Genomic DNA, 13081 nt, shown 5'->3' on the forward strand with positions numbered 1-13081 from the left:
ATGTAAAATATCTTTGATTGCATTTTTTTTCTGTTCTTTCAATGTTTAACATTTTGTGATTTTTAAATGTATTTAACTTTAAACCACCATATATATCGTGGTCATTATAATAATTCTTATATTACGAAGGGACTGATTTAAAAGCCGTTTTGGAGCAACTGATAGTAAGGACTGGAGGCTTTAAATTTTACCTTAATGTTATTTTTCCAAATTAATTAATCTTAATTTTTTTTCGGACCAGTATTTCAATAATTTATTACGTCAATTACAATTATATTTTTATACGTTTAAATATACCTGGCTCTACAGAGTGTAAATAACAACTACTTTTAAAAAGTTATGCAGGAATACCTTAAAAAGTCTACACATAATGAAGGCGAGTGGAACATTAGTTAGCAATATTTTCTTTTCATCTTCAACATTGGTATATGTTTTTATTTTATTCGCAATCATTTATTAGTTACTATTATTTATCTATTAGTTACTCATTAATTCCTATACCTTATAGGTTAGATGTATAAATATTCCAAAGTAAATGTGGTATCTCCTTAAAAGTTATACTGCGTACTTTACGCAACGCTTTATGTTCATTAGTATTTCAAATGAGAATTGTAGAGTGACATTTTGTAAAAATCCTAAGATTATATTAAAATATGAGTTTAATTAACTACTTCACCTAATTATAACAATAATTATTTTACCAATGTTGATGTTTTTCAAAAATTGTCTTCGAATGTAAAGTAAAACCGAAGAAGGCGTGGTGCTTACTCTAAGACGCTGAGCACTAGTTGGTCGATTTTTAAGAGTTATTTCACTTCGTGGTAGGGCCTTGTGCAAGTCCGACTGGGTAGTTACCACCCACTCATCAGTTATTCTACCACCAAACAACAGTACTCAGTATCGTTGTGTTCCGGTTTGAAGGGTGAGTGAGCCAATGTAACTACAGGCACAAGGGACATAAAATCTTAGTTCCCAAGGTTAGTGGCGCATTGACGATTTAAGGAATAGTAGATGTTTCTTATAGCGTCATTGTCTATGGGTAATGGTGACCACTTACCATCAGGTTGCCCATATACCATAAAAAAAGTCAATAGTCAGGTTTTGTAAAATTGTAGCAAAACCTTTAGTTAGGAAAAATAACGGGGAAAAGCATACCTACTCTATCTTCACTCTACTAGTACTCTTTGTATAAAGAACAAAATTCATGTTTTAGTCTATTTATTGTTGGAATTAACTTTTTTAAAGACAGAATTAAGAAATTCATGTTTTCTTCGAGGTATAATCCCATTAAATCTAGAAATCTATAAATAGAATGAACTTAGAGTAATAGTTTCAAAACAGTAAATACTTTTTAGTTCCATTTTATATATGACTAGCGGTCGCCCGCGGCTTCGCCCGCGTAGATAACGGTTCATAATCAGTCTTCTAATATCCCTACTGCTGAGGCACGGTCACATTTGAAGAATTACTGCAATCGGCGCTTGGATCTATTGTGATAAACCTCAAATTCGTGATCACAACACCTCAGCCAACAGACCAACATCAGCCACGAATCTGATGAGGTTCTTAGGGTCGGAGGCCATTATGCCCTCTAAGGACCGGAGTTAGAACATTTTATAGTTCTATCTTTTATAATTTAGGCATCATACGCAAAAAAACAATTTTTTTGGTAGATTTTTTCCTTTTTTGTCCGAAAAACCCATAATATCTTACGGAACCCTATTTTTTTTCAAAATAAAATTTAGCCTATGTTATGCGGGAATAATTTAGCTTTCGAATGGTGAAAGAATTTTTAAAATCGGTCCAGTAGTTTTTGAGCCTATTCATTACAACCAAACAAACAAAGTTTTCCTCTTTATAATATTAGTGTAGATTTAAATTTGAATAGAATTAACAAATGCCTGAGTCAATAATTCTCTCCTACACAAATCCTACATCTATGTTTTAATACTGGTCTGATATATATGGTATAATTACGAAAACATCAGACATATGAAGGTTTTCTTACTAAGATATAGCACGAGATAATAAAAACAATTCAAATACTTGAAAACTTAACGGCACTTGGTCCGCATTTAAAACAGAATTCCACGTTTCGGATGAATACATCCCATTCCCTAAGCGACCATATAAGTATATAAGCCATAGATATAAGTAACAAGTTTAAATGTTTGAGTTTACTTGAACTACTTAAGTTTGTCGGGCAGGTGTTTTCGTCAGCTTAGATAAGAATCTTCAATATGCCTTATACTCTATAAACGAATTGGGTTACATGAAGTTGTTTTCTGTAGTTACAAATAACTAGTAATTTAGTAAAAAGTAAAGTAAAGAAACAGCCTGTAAACTTCCCACTGCTGTGCCTCCTCTTCCATTAAAGAGAGGGTTCGGAACATATTCCACCACGCTGTTCCAATGCGGCTTGGTGGAATGCTGGTACATGTGCCAGAATTTCGAATATATTAGACACATGCAGGTCACGATGTTTTCCTTCACCGTCGAGCACGAGATGAATTCCAAAAACAATTTAAGCACATATATATAGTGGTGCCTGCCTGGGTTTGAACCCGAAAGCATCGGTTAAGATGCACGCGTTCTAGCCACTGGGCCATCTCAGCTCTAGTAATTTAACTTCTAGTAATCTTACTCTGTCTCTCTGTTTGTTTGTCTTTCACGACTAAACCAAGTGAACCCGCTGGCGATAATTAGTTTACCTATAAAATGCGAAACTTCTGACCTAATGATGTATCAACTGTGCACTGTTCCCAAATGGTTAAAGAAAACTTTCTGAACAACAGGCTCTAACATGTTTAATGTTTCTTTAATCATATACGAACGAAGCGTAGATTAAAAAATTACTTTACAACGTAAATTATGGTTGTTATATTTCAATATAATCTCTGCGGTAATTACATTGTTTCGATAAACGTTAATAATATAATTGTATGAAAGTAATATGAAAGATCAGGGTAGATATGTATTAGGTATATATATGAGGGTATTTATCAATTTCTTCAGAGTCACAAATCAATACGTACCACGTAGGTTTTGATAGTAGTGGTTAGTTTTCCCAAATTAAACGCCAACCATTATTGGTTAGCGATTTCAGAAATATTAACTACTAGTTCGTCACCATCTCAAGAATGGTCTTCTTGGTGGTAGGGCTTTGTGCAAGCCCGTCTGGGTAGGTACCACCCACTCATCAGTTTTTGTGATCAAAGACTGATGAGTGGGTGGTACCTACCCAGGAGATCACTTCATCAGTTGTGTTCCGGTTTGTAGGGTGAGTCAGCCAGTCTAACTACAGGCACAAGGAACATAACATCTTAGTTCCCAAGGAGATAGTAACCACTTACCATCAGGTGGCCCATAAGCTCGTCCGCCACCCTATTCTATAATTATAAAAATAAATAGTTATCGCTCGCGGCTTCGTTCGCGTTTTAGGTGATTGGTTGTCATGTGCCAGGCAAAAACTTTTTTGGAGTTTAAGTTTTCTTTAATTCAAATTTCACCAAATTCGGTTCATTGGTTTGGCCGTGAAAAACCGAAACACAAACGGACAGACAGAGTTAGTTTTCACATTGTAATATTAAGTATACATACATCGCTTACATCGCCAATATACCACCAACCCTGGCAACTGAGATATTTACGTCTCTTGTACTATGTCTCACTCAGCCTTCAAACCGGAACACAAACACTAAGGTATAATTACTACCAAAATTATGTTATCAAATATAATGAGAACGCAAACATAACTAACATTGTTTTAACTCCAATTTTTATATATCAAAATGATAACAGTACCAATCAATAGTTACTGTATGAGTTACTAAAAGTATGAGTTACTCATACGGTAATAATTGATAGATACTGTTAGTGAGATTACATATGACTCATAATGCGTTATTAATATAACGCTATACTTTATCGTGATATTTTATCAACTGAGTCATTATCGAGAGCTGTTTTATTTTGTTCGTATCTTAATTATAAGTTCGTGTTAAAGTTGTTGTTAAATCTACGACGAGATTGTTTGTTGTGTTGTACGCAGTTGAGAATTTAATAAATGACTTACTGCCCCAAGTAAGTCGGTGTAGGCACGCGCAGATGCCTCCGAGAGCGCTCGGCGTCGCTGCCGTCACTCGCCTCTTCGAGGCCGACTGCGCTCCCGGACCCGCCCGCCGACCTACGATTAACAAGACTTGTGTTAAAATGTTGTTTCATTTGTAGGTGATAAACAAAACTACAACTTTAGCTATTCAGTTCCGTAGAAATCATATTAAAAGATTCAAAACTAAAGGTATTTCTTTGAATTATTAGCCAATTATAGATTCAATTCAAGCAAAGCAGTAAGCAAGAAATGTGCTGATTAACATATTTACTTCGATAACCGAAATGGCACTTTTCAATAATACTTTTTTTTTCTGAAATGTAGGATCTTATATCCTCAAATCCATTATGAAAAAAGTGACGTCACATAGATTACAACCGTACAACCAGCGGGAGACTAAGACTCTTCTATCGAAACCTCCTTTGTCGAATTATGATAAATAGTTTCGAAGATAGGTAATAGATGAGCATACATACTGGCTGAAATCATGTACCCTGCTATTTAGCTGTATAATAAATTAAATTGAACTTCTGTGTTTCATATATTTTTAAATTACAACCTGTTCAAATATTTGAAAAAAAGTTAAAATAAAACCTTTTTAATTTTTCAATGAAAAATATTATGTATATTAAAAAGAATATTTATTTAAGATCGATAAAATCAAAAATAAATGTTGTCACCGGTCCAAATTTATGAAAACATCATTAACTCCGCGATCTTTTGTGCAATTTTTCACTCGGGAAATTTAAAAATCGTAACTATTAGGATGAATACTAATATGAATACGGGATATCTAGTGACCTCGAATCAACCTAGTGACTCGTAAAATATTAGAGATGAAAGTTAACAAAGTCATGATTTATTCATTGACGCTTTTATAGTCTGTTCGAACTTTATTATTATTGGAAGTTACCGTATTGTGAAAATTCAGCAAACTTCAGTGCCAATAGCGCAATAAAATTGTTGGAAGTATACTTATATATGCTGCTGTTATAATTAACAGAAGTACAAACAAGCTTAAACAAAGCGTGAAAAAGAAGTTTTAAAAAGAAAATCATTGTCTGTTTGATTAGCCACACTATCGACTTTCCATTTGGAACAGTTAGTAGTATGTTTTGATAGCCTTTTTATAGCCTTGATACGCAGTCTTATACCATAAAGAAGTAGTTATTCGAACATTAAAGTTTATTAAATCTTCATCAGAAGTTCATATTGCTATTAATTGATGATTTACAATCGATATAAAGATCATTATATGCAATCACTAAAAATAATGTACAAATCTTAAATTTCCTTTGAATGTATTAACTAGTTACCTCTGTTGAACTCATCTGATAATAGTCATATTTATAGCCTGTGGAATCAATAGCCCTTATTTATTTATTTATTTATTTATTTAATATGGAACTCCAACACAGGTACATATGTAATACAAAAAATACAAGTTTAGACAATAAGATATTAAATGTACCTCCAATTATAGGAGAACACAGACAGAAAATAGTAGTAAAGATCGTTTTCAGTCATAAATTAAGGTTAGTTGTTCATACTCTTTATTCTATGTATATTGTAAGACTTAACCGGTATTATTTTTATTTTATTTAGTCTTAGATGCTTAACAGATAGTTTGATTTAATCGCAATTATAACCCAGTAATAGTTACCTAATGTATTTCGTAAAAAATAATGTAATAGTACATCATTTACTTAGTGCAGAGATACGTAACAAAAAATAGTTTTTTTTTAATTCTAAAAAAACATAACATATGTAGTACATATATAGCGTACAGGGTGTTAAAATTGCATTTAAGAATTATACAAGCAATATTTAATAATTATTAAATAATATTGAATTACGTATGATAGTGCTGTGAAAGTATGTAAGTTTATCGTGCACATGCATAATACCTTGGCATTATAAGCTCTCAAAAAGCTGCAAGCAGGAACTAATTGTTGGAACCTAGGTGACCTATGAACTCGACACACGCCATGCCGATTACCTAGAAATAATGCACAAAGCTAAACCTATATCACATAATGCACATCATCAATAATTATAATCAATGACAAATTCTACTTGTATAATTGTTACTAAATGATTTTTTTTCTCACAATGACACAATTTAAATTGACTTTAAAATGAATGGAAGTCTTTATTTAAAAAAAAAACAAACTAAAATGATATAGTTACTACTACGTGTTCTCACTCACCGAAATATTCTCTTCAAGCGACTAATGACTTGATATTTTATGTACACTTTTATCACAATAATATATATCCTCGATTTAATTCAGTTCATCACAACCAACGAGCACTACACAGAAACCGGACACCATAGCAATGATCAAAAGGTTGTTTGTTTATGAAATAATAAGCATGGAATTTTAATACATGAAATTAAAATCTAAACGGTACGTGCATGAAGTATGTTTAAATGTAAGCCGCAAACTGTAACCTAGAGAAAAAAAAACGTTACAACATTACGATGACTTACAAGTTGATTGGATTACACAAAGATAGCTTCAATTTTAATCTTATCACTGTTTCTAAAGATACATTGCTTTTTCTGTTACTTTATTTGTATGCAAAATTAACTAATACTGAGATGTATGACATCCATTTATAATAACAATTTTATGACTTAAAAAAACCATGAACACAAAGTGTAACCATTTATCACAATGCAACAGTATATGGAAATTTAAATATATTATTCAATGGTAAATGTATATTTATATCTGTAAGTTAATGCATTTTTATATTTATAACTTAAGTACTGCGTGACCGTGGAACATTTATACCAGTTTCAACTTGACAATACTTTCTCGTCTATTTATATTAAATTAGCATTGTACATTTTGGTTGCAAATTTACTACGAAATATTATCGGTCTCCAATAAGGAGTATATAAAAACTAAATAAAAACAGCCCCATTCTTTATGACCGACGCAATTTTTCTAACATTAATTAATTAACGTAAAAATAGGGCTGGAAGGACTGACCTCCTTCGCGTATGAATGTCAACAGTAAGTACAAATCGATCAAATAATAATTAAGAAAAAAAATAAATCAAGTAAAGGCTATTCACTTTTTACAGAAACGAGGTAACACTTGTCTGATTATTACGATATATGTAATTTCAATGATCATTATAACACTTCACTTTCACCTTGACTGATTCGAACTTAATTCAAGAACAAGTGTGATTTATTGAGCAATGTTTTCTATATTACACTTATTATTCTTTCTGTTATTTCCTTTTCACCGTACCAATCGCTTCCATACTGTACCGATCCCTAACAACCCGTGGAGCTGTCATCTGGGCTGAATAAATTAAATACGCGAATATATCCTTTATGTCAAATGTTTAAAGCATAAATTTGCTTGTATCATTTCTAATTCTACAGAAACATGCGCAGTGGTGCATTGCGCATAATATTGATTGCAATCATATGTGTAATGGAAAATGTGGCGGCAATTTTGTCTTCAAATATTCTTTAACATATATATTATATACTATAAATTCATTAAATTGTACTCTTTATGCTGTAAATATAAAAGCCGATTTAGAAAAAATACACTATACTTTATAATAAAGGACATTAGACCTTAATTATATTTATTTTGATTTATGTCAACAACTATAATTAATATTAAAAAATATTCCCAAGCGGAGCTTTGTAAAAACAGGCATTTTTTGCTATTGGTTTAACCTTTCAATTTTTAATATTGTATATACGTACTTAATTTAAATATACATAGATGTACTTGGGACATGCTTTTACTTACTAAGCCATCGTACCTCGTCAATCGTTAGGGCCAAGCTTTTGGCTTTCATTACAAGTAACTTTGTACCTTTATATTTATCTGTAGTTATTTGCTTATCTTGAAGTCAAGATGACACAGTTTATAGAAACTTGTGTCCGATAAATTGTGATCGTGTAAATCTTATTTATTTTTATCAATATTCCATGTACACGTTTGATTGTTGTAACGAGTATTTTTATTGTATTATAATGTACTTTATAAGTTATCTCGTGTTCAACTGTGAAGGAAGGAAGGAGAAAATGCTTAAAATTTATGACGCACGTAATCGTCGTCCTCGACATGAGGATATGAGCTTGGAAGATTATTATATTTTACTTTTTAAATATAAATCCGGATGCATCTTGCTACTCAGATATTATTATGAAATATCAAATGGTTGTACACTTTTCATTATTATTATAATATGAAAAAAAACTTAGAGTCAGTCTTAACCCAGAGTGCAGGGTATGCAGAAATTCGGGGCGCTACGAATTAGGGGCGCATCACTAAATTGTAACCGATTCGATATCGGTAAAGGTCATTTAAAAACTTTAACCTCGATCACTCTTTTTTTGTGGGAGAGGAGATCGCCAGAACACTGCTTGCAATCGGACCAACAATGAGCTTAAGAGGAGACAGAGATCTCCTATAGATGCGCACAATAAAAAAGTTTATCAAAAGTCTCTAAATCTATCAAGTAAACAAGAGATCAGATTAATCTTAAGACTAAAATGAAGTTTGATGTTTTTCTTGTTCTTAACTTTAAGAAAAGTATGTTTTACTAATTCAACGGAACTAGGTTAAATAATTATTAACCTAAATTTATAAATAAAGGAACAATCGTCGCTAATCTGTTTAGTTAATCACAACATGGTTTAGTGTCACGTGTAGCTTTTGTTGTGGCTTCTATCATAAGCGCTGGCTATTCTATATTCGTACATCATAATCAATTTACATGCATTACATATACATTGTCATTTTGAGTTTTAGATTCGTATAAAATGAACGATTTTACACACTGTACTAGTCATTCACATTTTGACAGTTATCTTAAAAAGTATCTTATATGGACTGCGTAAAAATTAAATTAAAATGTATGAAAAAAATATCTTAGCTGCCTTCTTTAATTGTCTTATTTGAGGCATCTTGAATAAATTTTAGTGACGTAAATGTATTATATTGTTATGTTTCTTTTTTTAAATATGATAATTATCTTGCGTCATAAATATAGTTCAATGCTGACATTTAGAGATGTGATATTTATACATAGTCATTTATTTTTTTAACATGTACCTAAATATTAATAAAATATACGTTTTTTTTTACTTGGATACACGGTGTGGAGATGCTGTACCTACTCTCCATATTTCCTTGACTTCAATGTCAATACGACCAAGATCAAAGTCAATATATATTTTTATTCAAGTTTGGTCATAAAAGCATGAGTTGATTTTAAAATATTTATGCGTCATTCAATTAATTGTATCATCTAATATATGTACATAAAAATTATCTTTTGTTTTTTTTTTATTATTATACATTACACGCTTTATATATTTTTTGTTTCTTTTCTTTATCTGTCACCTTATCATTGTTTCGAATGATTTCCAATGTTTTTGCTGTATTGTTACTATGGTACTACGCTATTGTATAGTTCATGATCTTCCCTCGCCTAGCGAGCGCCTCTATCGTGATCCACTGCCACGTGCCACGTATTTTCATTTTGATTGCGTAACCGCTTATATATACGAGTTGATAGAAATATCGCCATTAGAATTTAAACGGATAACTAATGACTTAACTGTAAGAAGAATTAGCCAAACCATTAATTATATATTATATCATCGTTCAGATCTGGGCATGCATCTCTGAATATTCATGTGCTGAATTTGTGTTAATGATTCATCTCGTGCAGTAGTGAAGTAAACCATCGTGAGGATGACTGCATGTTTTGATAATAATTATCACTTTGTCCCAAGCTTGCATTATACCTAGCAGTAAGTGGAGTAAGTAGAAAAATAAAGAGTAGATACCTCAGCTCCGAATGTTCACTTTAAAAGGATTTCCTCCTCAGCCCAGCAATGGAACAGACTGTTACTATATATACTACATGTTTGAATTTATTTCTAACTAACTCGCTAAATGAATAGCTCTTCTTGTCAATATTCCAACATTACACGAATTTGCTGATGACTAATATGCATTTCATGGGTAGGAAAATGCAAATAAAAGAATACTGACTCTTTTATCTTTCTGAGAAATTAATAAAATGTTGAAGGAACGCATATATATTGGAGCACCTTATGGGTACGATCTATGTAAACTTTACTACCTTTCGTTGTATAATGTATGTTCTGAACGCAAAGTCCAAATCAATATACAAGATCAAGTTCATCTACATTCAACGTTTATAAATTGAATATTATACCGTTCCTGTAACTGAACTGAACGGCCAAGGCTAGGGAAGATCAATACGATCTCAGTATTGCGTATTATAAAGAGATTTTTATTCTTCCTACGTATGTTATCAATTCACAAGAATGTTATCCGACTTCCGATTTTCATAAATAATGTTTATCATTTCATACTTTTATAAGATATATACACATTTATTTTAAATTTATTTAGGTTATATATTATATTATCGGCTTATTTGTGTAAACTTTAATACTTATCTTTTTTTATTGTTACGAATGTCATCAAAATATTATTTTGCTGTAGGTATGCGACATCACAGCCGGACTCGAAGATATTTCGATGACCCATTTGATTTAATTTTATTTTAAGTGGCGACACAGATTGAAATACTCATTAAAAATGCAAATTGTATTTTAAGTGCACCTACCCATACTTGCCGTTGGGCGGTTTTTTATGTGTACTAAGTAGAGCTTTTATGACCGTTTCGTCGGTGCAGATGCTTTATATTTTTTTAAGTAAACATTAATGAATTGTCAATTAATTAAAACTAAAGTTTCGACCAGAAAATGACCTATTACCAGTTTATAACAGAATTTATTTTTTTCAATCATTATTGTAAATAAATATTTAGGCTTTTTCCGCACATATCACCAACTTAATTACTCAATAAAACATTTAATATAAGTATATAGGTATATATAATTATATTAAACTTAAAAATATATTTCAATTCATTTCGAATTTATCTACTCATATATACTCACGAAGTTTTTATATCATAGGGTGTTCGGTGTTAATAGTATCATATTTTAAAATGAACTTTAAATTAAAAAAGAATTGGTACAAAAAATTAAGTATCTGGAAACATTGTAAGCTTGACAATGTGTTTTATAACTTATATATTTTGATTTTATACTTCAAATCAAATCAAAATATACTTTATTCAAGTACGCCTTTACAAGCACTTTCGAATCATTTAAAGTCGTCAAGTACTACTTACGTTATCGATAATGAAGGTATGTTAGTCCTCGCTGCGTCGCCAATAACTTGTAACGACCGACGCGGCGCCACCATTGTAATATCCAAGAAGCCCAAATCTGTAAAATGTTACTATTAAAATCATATTTGTCGAATAATAGGTCTATTTAAAATCGTTAGTTCATTGAAACATCTATATACCTATAGTAAAAATGGAGTGTCTGTTTGTAATATTAAAAAAAAACCGTTTTTACTCAATGCATATGTGTATGTATACACGGTACATAAACAAAAATATCATTTTTTACAATTTTTCTCTGTCTGTCTGTCTGTTTGTTCCGGCTAATCTCTGGAACGACTGGGCCGATTTTGACGGGCGTTTCACTGGTAGATAATTTATAATAAAGATAGAAAAATTATAATAAAGAGTAACTTAGGCTGAAAGATATATACCTTTTTTTTTAATTCTAACGCTTACAAGATTGCGGGCATAGCTAGTATTAAAACAAAATAAACATTAACATATTTACCATTGTCAACGATAGAACATAACCCGGCATCTGATACTGATCGGCCTCGACTCCTGAGGTCAGGCCGTTCTCTTCTGAAAAAGCTCCAGTGTCGCGCTACTGATGAACGAAGCAGGCGGTTGAATCTTGAATAAAGATTGATTATAATATTTTGCTACTAAAACTCTTTGATATTGTGTTGTGTAATGTTAAGTAATTTCTATGTCTATATAATTATATTCAAATATAATCATTTCATTTACTTATTTATAAATCTTGTGATTGTTGAATATAATACTGTAACGTTGGTTTATCGTCGGAACCGCTACATTCTCATTGTGAGTTTGTAATTTCCTTTGACAAGTGTTTAAAATAATCTAGAATTATTAAAAATATGCAAAAAATAACTTTGAAATACAAATGAGAGTATAAATACTATAGTTTGAAAAGTGCACAGCGGCCTCCACATTAAAGAACCTGTATCTTGGAATCGTAATGGACTTACTATATTATGAATATAATAGAGCAATAGGTATAGTATAATAATTTAAGGATATTATTTTTTATAAAATATACTAGCTAAGGCTCATAACTATTTATATAAAAAAATTATGTACATAATTCGATCTCGTTTCTTTTTTGTTTTTTTTTTTTTTTATATGTAGTTCCTATTTAGTCTCATTAAACTGCTGAAAATTCCATGTTGCTGACCTACTAGCCTAGTGATGACGCGAAGACTTGTGTATTTACCTCTTTAGTGGTGTATCCGCATTTTCAGAAGAACTTGACGAAGTAGAAGTGTCACTACTACTGGAATTGACATGATGGTAAACTTGAAAAGAAGTACTAACACTTTTCCGAAGATTACTTTTCGACATTTTAGCCGTTCATACACGTTTCACAATGAAACTCACAATCTCGAAATCAATTTACTCTTGTGTAAGCACACACTACAAAATATATTCCGAAACTAAAATTTGATGCTAGGAGGAATATATACTAGTTGAATATAAGTTGTCACTGATTTCTAAAATTAGTTCGCACGCTGAGGCGTAAGCGCGTCCACGTCGAGTTTGAGTCATCAACAATAAGATCAGATTGAAAAATTATCGCATTACGGTTCTTCGAATTAACACCATTAACTTATTTTCTTGCATTTTCATTGATATGTATACACGTGCTCACGTATAGAAAGATGTAGAGGTGATTTCCTGAAGTGCGTTTCAACGAAAACTACTTATAAACGATGTGGGTAAAT

At 31.5% G+C, this 13081-nt stretch overlaps 1 protein-coding gene across 2 annotated transcripts in view; it reads right to left on the reverse strand.

Moving 5' to 3' along the window:
* Positions 1 to 12753, reverse strand: part of LOC124534583 (GRAM domain-containing protein 2B-like) — a 76187-nt gene extending 63434 nt beyond the window's left edge. Inside the window, exons 1-4 of one of the 2 annotated variants that reach the window (XM_047110500.1) lie at positions 12574 to 12753; positions 11845 to 11969; positions 11337 to 11433; positions 4076 to 4186 (exon numbers count right to left, since the gene is read on the reverse strand). In XM_047110500.1, coding sequence (XP_046966456.1) covers positions 4076 to 4186; positions 11337 to 11433; positions 11845 to 11969; positions 12574 to 12701 — 461 coding nt within the window. In that variant the 5' untranslated portion in view covers positions 12702 to 12753. Of the gene's footprint in view, positions 1 to 4075; positions 4187 to 7199; positions 7387 to 11336; positions 11434 to 11844; positions 11970 to 12573 lie in introns of those variants that run through there. The other variant, XM_047110503.1, reaches the window with a different exon arrangement.
* Positions 12754 to 13081: the final 328 nt, after the last annotated feature.

This window comes from Vanessa cardui, chromosome 13 (assembly GCF_905220365.1).
Source record: "Vanessa cardui chromosome 13, ilVanCard2.1, whole genome shotgun sequence".
Lineage (NCBI taxonomy): Eukaryota > Metazoa > Arthropoda > Insecta > Lepidoptera > Nymphalidae > Vanessa > Vanessa cardui.